Source organism: Pelophylax lessonae, assembly GCF_965119305.1.
Source record: "Pelophylax lessonae genome assembly, chromosome: 10".
Classification (NCBI taxonomy): domain Eukaryota; kingdom Metazoa; phylum Chordata; class Amphibia; order Anura; family Ranidae; genus Pelophylax; species Pelophylax lessonae.
In genome coordinates, this window is record NC_138777.1 from 173,939,819 (window position 1) to 173,956,817 (window position 16,999).

Consider the following 16,999-nt stretch of genomic DNA (forward strand, 5'->3'; position numbering starts at 1 on the left):
TAGGACAACAATCAGTCGTATACTGCACAAATATGGCCTTTATGGAAGAGTGGCAAGAAGAAAGCCATTTCTTAAAGATATCCATAAAAAGTGTTGTTTAAAGTTTGTCACAAGCCGCCTGGGAGACACACCAAACATGTGGAAGAAGGTGCTCTGGTCAGATGAAACCAAAATCGAACTTTTTGGCAACAATGCAAAACGTTATGTTTGGCATAAAAGCAACACAGCTCATCGCCCTGAACACACCATCCCCACTGTCAAACATGGTGGTAGCAGCATCATTGTTTGGGCCTGCTTTTCTTCAGCAGGGACAGGGAAGATGGTTAAAATAGATGGGAAGATGGATGAAGCCAAATACAGGACCATTCTGGAAGAAAACCTGATGGAGTCTGCAAAAGACCTGAGACTGGGACGGAGATTTGTCTTCCAACAAGACAATGATCCAAAACATAAAGCAAAATCTACAATGGAATGGTTCACAAATAAACATATCCAGGTGTTAGAATGGCCAAGTCAAAGTCCAGACCTGAATCCAATCGAGAATCTGTGGAAAGAACTGAAAACTGCTGTTCACAAACGCTCTCTATCCAACCTCACTGAGCTCGAGCTGTTTTGCAAGGAGGAATGGGCAAAAATTTCAGTCTCTCAATGTGCAAAACTGATAGAGACATACCCCAAGCGACTTACAGCTGTAATTGCAGCAAAAGGTGGCGCTACAAAGTATTAACTTAAGGGGGCTGAATAATTTTGCACGCTCAATTTTTCAGTTTTTTATTTGTTAAAAAAGTTTGAAATATCCAATAAATTTCGTTCCACTTCAAGATTGTGTCCCACTTCTTGTTGATTCTTCACAAAAAATTACAGTTTTATATCTTTATGTTTGAAGTCTGAAATGTGGCAAAAGGTTGAAAAGTTCAAGGGGGCCGAATACTTTCGCAAGGCACTGTATACGCCTTATGAGCCTCCCACATTGTAGCGTCTGATATATTTCATTACTCAAAAAATATTGTTCCATTTATTTTCCTATATTTTTCCCTACTCCTACGTCTTGCATCAGATCTTCATTAATCCTCCAGGTGTTTGTATTTATCTGAAGTCCTATAAGTTTTATTTTCATAATTACTGGAGCATGGTCTGATAGCGTCATGATTCCTATTGATGTTTTGACAACTGACTCTTAATGCCTCGTTTCCACTGAGCGGAACGGTTCGGGTCGGTACAGTTTGGGAGGGTTAGAATGGTCCGGTCTATTCAGGTGAGCATTTCAACTGCAAGTCGGGCCACCAGGAACCATGCGGGGTTTACACCAAATGAGGTGTTTGTTTTGCTCTTTCATTTGACGTGAGCATTGAAGTTTTCCTGTCCGCCAAACAGTGGAATCTATTGTGTGACGCCAGTAGCTCCGCCCTAACCGTACCGTACCATTTCCTATGGCCCTACATCTGAAGCAGGACCAGGAATGGTGCGGTTTGGTTCGTTGTATGGGCCACTTTCATAATGGAAACACCCAAAATAGCGTACTGTACCGAACCGATCCGAACCGTTCCGCTCAGTGGAAACGAGGCATAACAGTCTGTGTTCTATCATAATGTAGTCCAGTCTTGAATACATCCCGTGCACAAGAGAGTGGAAAGAGTAATCTCTCTCCCTCGGATGCTGGATTCTCCACACATCCACTTATTGACAGTGAAAAAAAAATTTTTTTTCACCATCCTAAGCTGGTGGCTTCCTGTCCCCTGTGCCTGAGATTTGCAATCCAAGAGTGGATCCATGCAGAAGTTAAAATCTCCTGCCAGGATCAATTTACCTTTTTTAAACTGCGTCAACTTCTCTAGAACTCTTTTCAGATAACCTTTCAGGTTTTTACTTGGACAGTATACATTTGCCACCGTGCATTCCATTCACTGCAGTTGTCCCTTCATAAATATGTACCGTCCTTCTGGGTCCACCATCCTATCCTGAAGAGAAAACCTAACATCCTTTGCCAATTCTATGTAATACGATACCAGATAGTATTTTGAGAATAGTTTCACATTTGTGTCTTGTGCAATGTGAGTCTCCTGTAAGAATATTATATTAGCAGAGTAACGTCTAAATTCCTTCAATACTTTTTCTTTTGGTTGGCGTATTTAATCCTCTTACATTAAATGTCAAGAAATTTAGGGTATCCATGTTGTTTCTCCTTCTCCCCTCTCCTCTTGTGCTTTATTTCCCCACTCCTCTGCCCTTGGTCCAACCCGAGTGTGAGAGTATGGGTGTTTCCTAGGGATCATACAGAGAGGTTTGACCCAGAGATCAGAAGGAGAAATATCATCAACACGTAGTTTTACAAATTTTACACAAAATTTTAGTTTTACTAATTTCCTTCTACTTTGCTCCCCCCCCCCTTAAACCCTATTTCCCCCTCCCCATACCTCCCTTCCCTCTCCCCCCCCAACCCCAAACCCTTACCTCCCCATTGATCTTTCCAAATATCCACCACCACCCTCCCTCTCTCCGGTTCCCACCACTAAGATGTAAGTTTGACCATCTCGTGGTCTTGGAGTAGACTATATTGTTCCTTATGGGCGCTCCTTGCCCACCTACTCTTCTTGCCATTGGGTGGTGCTCTATCAAGTGTTCTCATTGAACTCATTCACCCAAGCTAGGGGGAAAGAGATTTAAGGCTCGCTAGTTAGCTAGACTCACCTCCTCAGACTCCTGAAATCCCTAACTCCTTCCCTTTCCTCCACCCCTTCCACCCTCCGACAGTCTCTTTGCCCTGTCCACTACTTCAAATTCACAGTTCAGTTTATTTTCTTAGAGGCCAGCCGCCACTGTTCTTGAGTTGTTTCTTCTATCTTATCTTCAAGCCAGCCTGGTATATTTGGTATAAGAATTTACAGCTTTTTTACAGAAGACCTGCAGATCTTCAGGAAATCCCAATTTTGCCATGCGGCCTTCGCTCCGGCCTAACATACATGCTGGAAGGCCCAAATTGTACTGTACTCTGTGGTTTTGCATCAGCTCAAAAGGTGGCTTCAATAATCTCCTTCTTGTTTCCTGTGCCAAGTCTGTGGAAATCTGGACATTGGCACTTTCATATTTTATTGGCATCTTTGTTTTCAGACTCTCCCAAATTTGGGCTTTTTCTTCATGGTTCTGAAATTTTATAATTACATCTTTTGGGGCCTCTGCTGGTGTACCTTTTAAACTTCTAATCCAATGTACTCTATTTTTATCTGTTCAGCTTCTCCTCTATCTAGTAATAGGTTGAAGATTTTCCTCATTTTATCTACCAAGTCCTCTCCATGTGATTTTTCTGGCAGGCCTCGTATTTTCAAGTTCTTCCTTCTATTCCGGTTTTCTTGGTCTTCCAGTTTATAAGCCAGGTTACTCCATTTTTGGATCTTTTATTTCTCTTTTTAGCTCATTTTCTGTTTGTAGGAAACGGTCTTGTCTTTTTTCCATATCTTCAACACATATCAGTAGGTGGCCCAAGTCATTATGTATTGCTGTCATTTCTGTTTTTAAGGACTTTTATAATGCTACAAACCACCATTACCACTTTTGTGGGCAGTTGAGTATTCATAAACTGTACTACAGTTTGATCCGTCTCATTATCACTCTCCAAGCCCTATTCCTCTCTAAATTGCCCCAGAGAGTTTGTACCTGTTGATGGTCTGTTCTGTCAATTTTTTTCTTTCCCTTCTATCTGCCTTACACAGGTACCCAGTTGTTTTTCTGGAGCCTGCTTGTCTGGGTTGTCTTCTTGTGTCATGTAGTTTTTAATAGTTCCAGGACTTGAGTTTATTTTAGGTGATGTAGCAGCGCTCCTCCTCTTGCTGTTTTACCTCTCATTTTTCTATATTCATTTTAGACCGCTTCCCTTTAAATTGCAGACCCCTCTGGTGCTTCTACAGTATCTCACAAAAGTAAATACAGCCCTCACATTTTTGTAAATATTTTATTATATCTTTTCATGTGACAACACTGAAGAAATGACACTTTGCTACAATGTAAATTAGTGCGTGTACAGCTTGTATGACAGTGTATATTTGCTGTCCCCTCAAAAGAACTCAACACACAGCCATTAATGTCTAAACCGCTGGCAACAAAGTGAGTATACCACACCCCTAAGTGGAATTCATAGGCTCCTCCCCGTCGGGTCCTAATGTTCCAGACTAACTATGCAACATAGGCAAACCATATAATAGTTAAAGCGTATGTAAAGACAACGTTTTTTTTTTGTGATATAGTAGAGAAGGGTTAGGCCCCTTTCACACAATCGAACTGATCGGGTCCGCCTGTCCGTTTTATTAGGCGGACCAGTTTGGGCCACCCACTCTATGGGGAGGCGGATGTCAGCGGACATGTGCCTACTGACACCCGCCTGGAATCCCATCCGATGAAAACAAACGTATGGTGATACGTTCGTCATCTGTCCAGCGGGTCGGATCGGATGAAAACAGATAGGCTGTCTGTTTTCATCTGATCTCCCCATAGAGGAGAGCAGGACTCTGACAGGTCGTCTCTGCACAGTAAGCAAGCAAGCGGAGTCCTTAAAAACGAATCCGCCCAATGTGAAAGGGGCCTTAGATGCTTTGTTAAATTTTACTGTCGTTTAAATCCCTGTGGGGAGAGTTCCAGCCTTTTAACTGTGAGCTGAAAAGACAGCAAAAACAATGTTATGGTTCAAGTGTCAACTTCAAAGCAATGAATATGAACAAAGCCAGACAGGTTTGAGGTTCAGCCTGTTTGACAACCACAGCTGCCTCCATAGATAGAGTGGAGGAGTCAGTGTAGCCAGAAAAGACAAGACAATAAGTGTGATATTCACAGGTCTGACCAAATTAAGGGGGGGGGGGGGGAGTGAATAAAAAGCAAATACAGCAGGGTTCAGATATGCTCTAAGGAGGCTAGTCACTCACTGTTCGAAGAACCTTTTTTAGGTGGCTGGCTCTACCATTCTGCAGAGAGATTTTATTTTGCTTTACAGAAATGTTGCTGTGAAAAAAAAAGTTTCGCTGTTCTAGCAACATTGAAAGCAAGAGTCATCTTTTAAAAACCATTTTAAAAGTCATGTTAACACTTGTAAAGTCTTCTGTGTGCATAAGAAAAGTTCCACCCAATCAGGTATTTATCTTAAGCTGGCCATACATAGATCAAAATTTGTCTGGTTCCTGCTGAGCTGGACTAATTTTGTTCCATCTATGGCTATTCCTGTTCATGGGAAGTTGATCTAATAAATTGGAACAATCCTACTGGAAAATTGTGATTCAATAGGCTGAAGCTCTGACATAGCGGGGAGGATTCCAGCATTCAAATCGAATGTGTGGATGTGGTAAATCAAGTAGTTTTTTTTTTTTGTTTGTTTGTTTAACCCGCTGGCTGAAAAAAAAAAAAAAAAAAAAACTGACCCATGTATGGTCAGCCTAAGTGCCGGTTCACACTTGTGCGATGCGGGAACGCTGCGAATATGCAGTGTGTTCCCGCATCGCATCCGCACATGTGGCAGTTCACACTGCCATATGAGATAAGTGCGAAAGTTAACGGCACCCCCAGTTTTGATCGCTTATCGCAGTGCGATCTGCAAGTTCGCACAGAATTGGATCGCACAAGTGTGAACCACTGTGCGATCCGTTTCTGATGCGGCTCAAAAAAAGCCTCATGTGCGAGTTTTCTGCGGATGCGCTGCGAATTCAGCCATACAAAGTGTATGGCTGAACTTGCATCCGCATATGAGATCGCATGTAATGAAGGAGCAGTGCGCTCCGAATTACATGGGATCTTGCAAACTGCACAAGTGTGAACCGGCACTAAGAGTAGAAGTTAGTCACCAGAATTAAGACAGAGTTCAGTAGGACGAAACTGCCCAAAAAAAAAGCATTTACCTATAAAAATAAATTGTGAATGTACCATAAAATTGTCTTCTAAAATAAGGTTTTGAGATCTGCTTCCCATTTCAAACATTGAAGGAAGGTTTGCTGCTAACACGTGTCAAGTTTGTAAACCCTCAGTGGCTACTTTATTAGCTAAACCTGGTCCCTGAAGCAAATAGACGAACAGCAAATCATGTGGATGATATTGAATATATAAAGCATGAAAACATAGTCAATAGACTTATCTACTGTGCGACCAAGCATTAGGACAAGAAAGATGCATGAGCTAACCAACTGTGAGCAAGGAATGACTGTTGATATCAGGCTAGGCATTTAAAATATCTCAGAAACTGCAAAATCTCCTGAAATTTTGATGCATTATCGTCTTTGAAATTTACAGAAAATGATGTGAGAACAGAAACATCCAGTGAGTAGTATTTTTTTTAAAACTCTTTATTAAAAGGAGATAAGGCTTTTGGTACAGTAAACAAAGCGCTCAACATGAGCGCATAAAATATTATACGGTACAAAACATTACAAATAGATTCCAAAACAGCAAATCATTCATTTCATCAATCCACATCATTATAAAGCTAGTAAACATGCAAAGTAACAAAAAGATTCAAAGTTATGAATGTCAAGGAGCGCCAAAGCCAACAGCCCTATAAACTGTTGAGTTAAAAACCTTCCACAGTAAGGTATTTAGTACTCTCAGAGATGTCTTTAAGCATTGGATACAGTGAGGGCAGAAGAGCAACAGATGCCCCAGACCTTATTGTACTTAGCCGGTCACCCTCTATGTTCAAATACAAGTTAGGGAAACACCTGATTTACCAATTGCAACCACATACGCACCGAGGAAGGGTTCGGTTGAACCCACTTAAGTGCCACAGTCTTACGGGCCAAGAACAGTGTTAACATAGTGCTAGTATGCCTTGGCCGCTGCTCCTCATCCAAAACCCCCAAACAAACAAACCCGTTCCCAGTACCCGGCTATAAACAGACACAACCACATGACATGGGCAAAGTCCGCGTGGGCAAGTACATACATCTAGTACATATAAAGGTTGGCAAGCGGTGCCCTGCATGCAGCCTAACCGGGGTCAAATAGGATTGATCCAACATGTATAAATGAATCAATTTATTGTTGGCTGCCAGAGATACTAAGAGATGGGAGGAGCAAGCTTCCTCCCAATCCTTATCGGACAAATCAGGGATGAGTTGCTGCCATTCAGAGCGGATTGCCAATGGGGTTCTGTTAATTGTAGTGGATAATAAATGTAGGTATATAGTGGAGATAAGCCCCCTAGGCCCCTGAGACCGCAGAAAACCTATCAGCGGATAGTCAGAAAAACTAATGTTATTGGTCCCGAACTGTGTTTGAAGTACACAATGAAGTTGGAGATATCTATAAAAGGCGGTTCAGGGAAAATCACTTTTACCCTGCAGTATTTGAAAAGAAATTAAAATATTTCCCTCATATACATCTCCTAAGGTAGTTATTCCTATATTCTCCCAGAACCAAAAATCCATAAACAATTGAAGACATGGGAACATTGGGTTATGCCAAAGATGTGAAGCTGAATCAATGTCCCTAAAATCTGTAATTCTTTTGGCCTCCTGCCACACCATTCGGGCCAAGGTCAGCATTGGTATGAGACGCCCTCAGAGTGTCCTTGCCAGAGCCTCCAGTGCCACCAACAAATGTCTGAGCTTGAGTACATGGGCAAGGTACGACAGGACCACTGATGGGGAGGCCAGAACCAACCAGTGGGTCAAGTGGCCTAATTGTCCAGCCAGGACAGTATAGTATAAAATAGGCAATGCCATGCCCGCCTCAGCCTTAGGGTGCCGTAAGGTAGAGAGTTTAAGTTTACCTCTAGTATTAGCCCAAATAAAGGAGACAAAGAGCATATCTAAGGTTTTAAAAAATGATTTAGGCACTGAGGTAGATACGTGGGATGTCACATATAGACATTTAGGTATATAAGATTAATTCTTCCTACCACTGACAGAGGGAGCCAAGTCCAAACACCAAGCTTGAGCTTGATCATTTGAAGTTAACGGGTCTATATTTGCATTTATAGCGTCCGAGGGGGGGACAGTGTAATAATAACCCCCAGATCTGTTGCACATATGTATATATGATTTATATTTAAGAACTGAACAATTTTAATTTATAGATTGATCTTCGATGCAAATAGATTAATATCATTGAAGGACAGCGCTGTGGGTGAAGTAAAACATCAATAGCGAATATCTGCGTGAACTGAATGACGTCTTTGAGGGTTTTTTTACAGCTGTACATGAACATGTACATGACCACTAAGTGTATGCAACAGAAAGAATTGTTCACTGCATACTGGGTAAGAGAGCAGACATGACCATCATTCATCAAATCTTTCCAGTACAAGCAACAAAAATTACTGACCTTTCAGTTGGCCATCAAACTGAGGACTGGTTGCCACTTTGAGTCCAGGGTGTGGGAGAAGGAAGCAACTGACGTTGGTGAAGCAGGAGTGAATGTGTTTACGTACATTCTGGATCTCTTCATGCTGGTGTTCTTTTACCTAGAGAACAAAATTGTGACGTTTGCACCAATTTCTAAAAATCTAGCTGCATTATGACCTGCAACCCCCAAAATATTCTCCCCTTTATCTGCTCAAAAGCTAATGCACATGAGCTAAAAAAGTATTCTACACATCGTGGAAAATCTCTGAACCAAATAATGTCAAGCCCTTTATCTAAAAAAAGGAATAATCTTTTGAGCAACAAGCAAAGAAAAGAGAAAGCTACCCAAGTCATGTTGAAAAGACAACTTTAGGTGCACCTAGGCTACATCAAGAACAGGCAAGTCTTCAACCTCTTCTTTTACAGTGCCTTTAAAAATGCATACCCCTTGACATTTTAAGGGTGCATTTGTATTCAACCCCACTGAACCAACACTTTGTAGAACCACCTTTCGCAGCAATTACAGCTGCAAGGTTTTTTGGGTATGCCTCTACCAGCTTTGCACATCTAGAGTAAAAGGTTTTTCCCATTCTTCTTTGCAAAATAGCTCAAGTTCTGTCAGATTGGAAAGAGAGTGTCTGTGAACAGCAAAATGTGGAACATTTCAAAGGGGTATAAATACTTTTTAAGGCATTGTACTTCAGAAGACTCAGTTTTACCAGTCCCCTCACAGAATCATGGATTCATTTATTCATGTGCTTCCTCATAATCCCCCATATTACTAACAATGCTCATCTGTGGAATCACTGTATCTGGCCATACACATTACAATTTAAATGTACAGATATTACACAACCAAGTTTACCTAAACCATGTTTCACACTGTATCCATTCAGACAGGACCTTGCAGTAAAGAGCAAAAGATTGTACAATCAGATTGTAAGCGTAAGGTCAGCTTTAAAAGTGATTTCTGATAGAATTCTGCAAACTGACAAGTTCAGGCCAAAGAATTTGAGTTTTTGGAAATGTAAATACATATCTACTAAAGACTTGGCAACAGACCTTTGGTAACATAGCAATATTAGATAAGCTAATGAATTCGGTGGATACCAAAGAACAAATATCCTCCTGCCCCCCAGCAGTCATTGTGGACACACTTTGGACTTCAGCCCCAGCATGCAGGACTATAAGATAACTTCTATTACTGCTGTGGGCATTACTACACTATGTCGATATATTTTTTTTTAAAGTCCAAAATGCCCTCCATTTGTGGCTTTGGTCTCCAAAGGTCACACTACCACAACTCCTGGGATAGATGTCCCCAGAGGCCTCCAATCCCCTATACCATCATGTCTATTTTGGAGCTGATCTACACGCACACCCTGCATTTACTCCTGAGGAAGGGGACGTTGTTACACTAAACGCGTTGAGTTTTGAATGCAACTTTTATCTACAATCATGCGTTTCATACTTGGACCTCACATTTTATTTTACTTATGCCATGCTTGAACCTTCTGTAATTTAATTATGTGGATATTGTATATTTACTATCTACCGAGCTCTAGCATTACACATTTTCTACTGTATTTTGACTGTTATCAGATTTTCTAGATATTTGAATAAATACATTTGTAATCATACTTATTTATCATTTTACTACTTTGTTGTCATGTGCTTCATTTAAAGTCCCAGGGGAATGACATTTTACTTTGAATAAATAAAGATCATTTGATCAATTGCCTTTTTTGAAATTACGAACTCTCAGTTAGATGTAGGACAAACGATTATACTTAAGAACAGCTGACAACATAGACAGTGCACATACCTTCAGCCTCTTCTCTAGGAACTTTGCACCCCCTCCTGCTCCATAGGGATATTCATAAGGAAAGCTCCAATCTCTAACCAAAAACATAAGGGTCTGTTAAAAAAACAAAAGACAACAATTAAAAACCCTTCAAATAAATAGAACACGCAACATTTTTTTTAAAGTGAATCCTATATGTTACATACCAATGAGTTGCTTTTGTTGAAATTAATCCTCTATGTTACATACCAAAGCATTTCTAGCTAGAAATAAATTAATGTAATTCACTTAAACCACTCAAACCAGGGAATGCTGGCCAGGTAGTATCCACAGAAGATGGGTGTAGGCTAGAGCTTTGTCAAGGTCAATGTAAATGAAAAATGATGAGCCACACACCATTTCTTCAGCTTGTTTATCTGTCAATCAGATATCTTTCAGAGGTCCATTGAACTAGTACACACTCTTCCAGGTGTACTATACACACGCGCTGTAAGTTACCTAACTCACAAATAAACTCAGCCAGCAGAAATATGTTTGCATGCTGCAACAATTAAATCACTATTGTTGAATGCTTTGCTTAGGTGAGTAAGGTGACAAGACAGGAAGAGGGAGTAAATATCTCCCAGTATTGTATTGGCTGGCATTATATATTACCAACAAGCAAATGTACTGTCGATGCAGCACCTATTCCCTGCGCTCTGAGTGGTGCAATCCTCTTATCCAACCTGACTGTAGGCTTGTAGATGAGAACAGATGACACGGCAACTTGATAATGCTTCAGCCTTGCAGCCCCTCGCTGGACCAGGGTGGTCCGGAAAACACTATAAACGACAACAAACACAAGGGCGCACCGGCCTAGTGCATTATCTCGTAGACAGGTTTATTAAAATAATAGATTAAAAATACTCACAAACGAGTTTCTTGATAAAAAGCACATCAAATAGATATAAAATCCTCAGCAACAAGATCGGGTTTGAATCGTCCCCTGAAGCTGTGCAGGCTTACGAATTTCGAGACAGCTCCTCTTCAGAGCCTGAAACGCGTAAGCCTGCACAGCTTCAGGGGACGATTCAAACCCGTTCTTGTTGCTGAGGATTTTATATCTATTTGATGTGCTTTTAATCAAGAAACTCGTTTGTGAGTATTTTTAATCTATTTTTTTAATAAACCTGTCTAAGAGATAATGCACTAGGCCGGTGCGCCCTTGTGTTTGTTGTCGTTTATTATATATTACCAGACTGCTTTTCCCAAACAGCTTCCAGAGCTGAGACAGCCTAGCCATAGACGGTGCAATTTTCTTTCCTGCAACCACAGTCAGTGTTGATGGGGGAATCCCTCCCATGGAGTTATTGTGTTCTTGCAGCAGGGGGGTTGGGGAGCCCTCCTGGCCGGGAGAACACACAGTGATTATTGCTAGCAGCTATAGCTGCTGGCAACAATCACATGAAAAATCTGACCGGCTGGTTATCAGCCTGCCCATACATGGTATGGATCTCAGCTGGTTCAGCAGTGACCTTCAAACTATCTATTGCTAGCATAAGGCTGGCCATACAGGAGTAATTTTTTTTATAGATCGACTTCTCATGAACAGTAACGATCACAGATGGCTCAAAATTCAGGTGTTTCCTGCTGAACCAGTCAAATTTTGATCCATGTCTATCAAGCTTTAATCTGAGAAATTAAAGACTCTTTAAAGACTCTTCAGTGTGCTAACAGGAACAGATGGACCTTCCTGGTGCACAGAAAGAACTGTGAATAAGATAAAATAGGAAAACCTAAAATACAGGGGCTGCAGCTGCTTATTTGCCCTATCTTAAATGCCAATTGCTTGGCTGTCAGGCCGAGCCGATGGCTTTAACATTTTGGATTATTTGATCAAGTATAATCAGCTTACGAGTGTATTTATAAAGCAGTTCATGTGATTCAACAAACATCCATTGGTGGCCAATAAATCACTGTCATTTAAACCCATGCAACAGAATTAATCTGCAGTAAATATTTTGTGAATGTTGGATACATTCCTTTATAAACTCGCCCCTTAGTGTTCATTTGCTGCATACTTGTTAAGGGTTAGTGGTTCAGACAAAACTGTAGCCAGACAGCACCGCAACTAGCATTTATCCCCCTCATGACTGGCCACTGTAATGGAATGGAAAGTTGGGGCATTTTCTATTTTGAGCTTTCAGTAGACAGCACATCTCACAGGTAAAATCTAACGAGTCAGACTGGTTCTGTGCCATGCGAGTGTTTTTAAACCTATCACAGTTATCACAAGTATAAACACAGCCCTCCTCTTCCAGCACCGTCTGTGTGATCACTGCCGATGGCAATCCGCTTGACCCTTAGCGTCTCTCATCAGCTGTTTCTGCTCATGCATCAGGTGACTGTGCAGTCAGGCCAGCTCTCCCTATTATGAGGATGTCCGCTGAGAGTGGGAGGCTCACGTGCAGCTTGTCGGTAGGCTGCACGCTATACTGGGACCATCCACCGCTGCTCGCTCTGGATCCAGCTTAGAGCCCTGTGTGCCGGAGAGATACCTCAGCCTATACAGACGCTCTTGTTTAAAGAACACCATGTGGGCGTTTAGTGTATTTTGTTGCTTTTTATCTCTATCAAAAAAATATAGCGTTGCACTAGAAGTCAGTGCGCTCTGTCTTTTTATTTGTATTTTGCAGCTGATGGAGCAGCAGAGCACAGTGCACATCAACTGTACAGATTTCAAAGACTATCCTGATCTTAAAAGATCACAATTAACCTTGGTGGAACTTTAATTGTCATTTCATTGGCTTTTATCTTAAAAGATTTTATGGACTTTAGCGCTAGAATGGAACTTTTGTTTCAATTATGAGACTGCAAGTCCAGGCTCAAAGCTTGGTCTAATGACCTAGGGGGTGTAAAAAAAAAAAAAAAAAAAAAAAAAGTACGGTTCCCTCAGGTGCTTTCGAGGGACAACCAGTCTAGAAGCTGTGATCATATTGCTTCATTGGTGTTGATGCAACCAGGTGCAGAAGGATTTCTCTGTGTGACGATCCAAGCAAAAGCTTCAATCTTTTTATATATAAGCCAGAAACCTGCTCTCAGCAGGGAGAGGTTGCCCATCACTTGGAGACAAACGCAAAAAAGAAAAAAAAAATGTGGGAAGGGTAATATAGACAGTTCTAAAAACTTTGTTTGCCAGTGTTCTCACCTGAAGTTGGCAGCATATAACCCATTGTTGAAACTTAAAAAAGCATGCGTACTGTCCAATTAAGAAATAACCTGTATTGTCCCATAAAGGTAATCATGCAGAACCTGTGTCCATCAGAATATGTCCCCTGATGAAAAACAATGCAATGTCCATGGAAGGAGGAATACTAATGGAGGGAACCTTGCCATTGTGAAAATAGGGAATTCTTTTATGGTTATATGCATCTAGTATGGTTTTTAACATGTGTTTTGCTATACAATAAATTATTTTCTGGAAAGTGAAAAGGAGCTTCTCTTTTTTTTTTTCTTGATTTGAAGTTATGTACATAAACACAGTTGACTGTTTGATTTGTTGAGTCTATTAGACAGGTTTTCTTTATGTATTTACTCATTAAATGTAAGGGGACTTGGACTATGGGGCTCAACAAGATTAAGATATTACTGCCCCCTCCTGGAAAAGCTAAGGCATTAAAAATAAAATTATGTTAGTCTGCATTTGAAACCCATCACTGCAATTTAAAAAAATAAAAAACTGCAGTTTTACTAAGTTGTAGCATGGCCTGATCTAGGGGGGTGCTGGGGAGGCTTGCCCCCCCTCCCCCTGGGGTGGGTTGTGCCCCCACCCCCTCATAATGGACATTGTGCCTGGAACGCTGAGCTACCCCTGGTACCAGCCTGGTGCAGTGAACTACAGTAAACAGTAAAGTCTGGCAGAATGCTGGAGGGAGGTGCGGGCTTGTGCATTGCTCTCCCCTATCCTGTCAGAACAGCGCTCCTCCATATAGCAGAAGACACAAGATCAATCTTAGATCAGACTGTACATGGTTCAATTAGCTGCCTCCCATCTCCTCCAAGGACTGCTCATGTACTGACAGCAGGAAATGTGGGTAGGGGGATGGGTGATCAAACAGTGTACAGTCTGATCCGAGAGTGATCCCGTGTCATCTGCTACATGGTACAGCACTGTTCTGACAGGAGGGGGGAGAGCAAAGCACAGCACAGCCCAGCCCAGATCTTCTCCAGCGGTCACTGCAGATTCCCGCCTGTAAGTTTCCCGGGGGGGGGGGGGATGGGGGATGGGGGGCATAGGGAAAAAAGGTGGTGGTGGTGGGGGGGTTGGGCTGATCCGGGATATACCCCCCCGAATGGGCCCCCAAAAAGCCCCGGGTCTCGTATTGCTCATTGAGAATTGGTAGCCCAGAGTCCCAAGAACTGGGGTTGGCCGGGAACTCAAATGAATACTTTCTTGGGGGGAGAAGGCCAGGTACACCGCCTTTAATGTGGCCTCCATCCAGTTCCCGGTCTGTTTTAAAGCCCTCCCCTCTGCATCTGCTGTGCTGCAGTCCGCCGCCTGCAGAACAACACAAAAGGCCACAGCAGCAGCCGCACACACTCCACAGCCAGGTCAAGTGAGCCCTCAGCCCAGACTCAGTGTGCTATCACTGAAGCCTGCCAGGCAGCACTGGAACAAGTCGCAGCCCAGCCACGCAGCAAGCAACCAGCAAGTGAGCCTAACCCCCTCCTCCATGATGTCGAGGAGCAGCAGCAGTGGGCTGACCTAGCCATGAGAGCCTCGTGGTGGGGAAAAGTCCAGCCTATGCCACAAGTTTCTTCAATGGCTGAAGACTGCAATGCAGTGGCTGCACATAGGCAGCCAATCAAGACACTTGTTGAGGGGGCCTTGGCCAAGAGGACTCAGGAGGACTATTTGGACTTTGGAGGCTGACAGCAGAGAAAAGCTGCAGAAGCTGGAGGAGAGACATCAAGAGACTCTACTGCTACTAAAACCAGGTTAGAAGATTTTCAGACTCCCCCCCCCTCCTCTTTTTCTGACCCTCTCTGCTCCCTCCCCCTTTTCTGATCCTCACTCCCCCCCCTTAGGTGTCCCCCATAGTGTCAAAAGAAGGCGTTACTCCAACCCTTTCACATGGTTTTGTTACCCATCCCCCCTTAGGTGTCGCCCCTTCAAAAAGCTATAATTGGTGTTCATGACAAAGAATTGAACAGTAAAACTGAAAGTGTATGGTCTATACACAAAAACTGCTTGATTAAGCTACAGTTGTTTTGGTGCATGTAGTATTACTTTAAGTAGTGAAGTGATGTGTGAAAGCAGCATCTTTTTGTGTTTTTTATGGATATTTTTATGGGCTTTAATGTTATTTAAATAGCTAATGTCCATTTCAGGGAAACATGGGTTATATATATGTATGTGTCTTTTATTGTGTACATTTTGCCATGCCTTATTACCAAAGTGTATTCTTCTTTGCTTTGATGCTAATATTATTGGCTGTTGATTACTTTGTGTTACGTATAATAAACATACAGCTGTTTAAAAAGTTGTGCATGGTTATTTTTTTACTTTACTTCTCTCTTCTGCCAGTGTGTTTTGATGTGTGGACTTACTTAAAAATGTGGGAGGGGTTATCAAATTTACTTTCGAGCTGAAGCCCCTGGTCTTTTTTACACCTAGCAGCACCCCTGGGGGGTTACTGGGAACACAAAGGGGAAAGTGAGGGATGGGGGCTAACAAATATTCTGGATGAGAGGTTTGTGGAGGGGGGATGGAATTTTTGCATTTTTGTTTTAGGGAGAATTTTGGCTTTCAGAAGGAATTTATATTTACTGGTGAGCATGCTGATTAGTGCTGTTTTTTTTTTTTTTTTGGGGGGGGGGGGGGGCTTGCAGTTGGTCATCTTTGCCCTGGGCGCTAGATGGCCTTGTCCAGAGGCAATGCCTGAACTGTACACAGGGCACTTAACAGATATCCTCCTCCCCATACAGCACATAGCTGAGATCGGATTCCCTGACAGACACAGCCTCGATCTATAGCTGGCTGTGTTGCAATTCTGGCCTGTGAAGTTCCCAGATCAAAATTGCAGGTGCAGTAGCCAGCTACACATTGTTCAGATCAAGGCTGTATCTGTAAGGAAATCTAATCTCAGCTATGTGCTGCATGGGGAGGAGGAGATCTGCTGCATGTCCTGCCAACAGTGACCTTGTCCTCCTCTCTCCTGGCCCCTGTACACTGCCCTACTGACCCCCCCTGTATCCTGCTTTTTCGACCACTGTACCCTGACCTTTTCCCGGCTGACCCCCTTTCTTCTGCCCTTGTGACTCCTGTCCTCTGCTCATCCCTGTATACTGACCTGCTGACCACCGTACAATGCCCTGCTGACCCCCCTTCTCCTCCCTGCTGACCTATGTTTTACAACTTCAAACGAGGTATGCATCTATGTATATAGGTTCTACTGGGCTCAGACTGCTACAATCTTAGGTTTAACCTGCAGTGCCACCTGCTGGTAAAATCTAGCATTTTAGGGGAACAATACAGATAAGGTGATTCATCTTGTTCACTGCAGCCAACCAAAAAACGTTAACAAAGATGATATGGACTACTTGCTAAGGGAAGGCATTAAATATCTTCTCACAGACAACTTTATGTAAGAAATAAAAACAAATAAAGCTGCACCAAGCACTTAATACATACTGTAAGCAGCTGTCTCTCTGTTCTCTGGACACACCATATTGCATGCTGGCATATTTTGATTGGGAGATCAGAGAGCAAGCCAAGGATTGCCACATCATTAACAGATTAGGGCTTGCTCTCAGATATGTATTTTGGATTGGAAGATAACAGTGCTCAGAGAAAGAGATGTACACCGCTCAGGCAGTTTGGAACTTCACAGCCAGCCTTGGG

The 16,999-nt window shown here is 42.4% G+C and overlaps 1 protein-coding gene across 1 annotated transcript in view; it reads right to left on the reverse strand.

The window, feature by feature from the left end:
- Window positions 1-16,999, reverse strand: part of ATL3 (atlastin GTPase 3) — a 141,285-nt gene that overhangs the window by 38,869 nt on the left and 85,417 nt on the right. The window contains exons 7-8 of the mRNA XM_082270845.1: window positions 10,138-10,230; window positions 8,293-8,431 (exon numbers count right to left, since the gene is read on the reverse strand). Coding sequence (XP_082126971.1) covers window positions 8,293-8,431; window positions 10,138-10,230 — 232 coding nt within the window. The remainder of the gene's footprint in view (window positions 1-8,292; window positions 8,432-10,137; window positions 10,231-16,999) is intronic.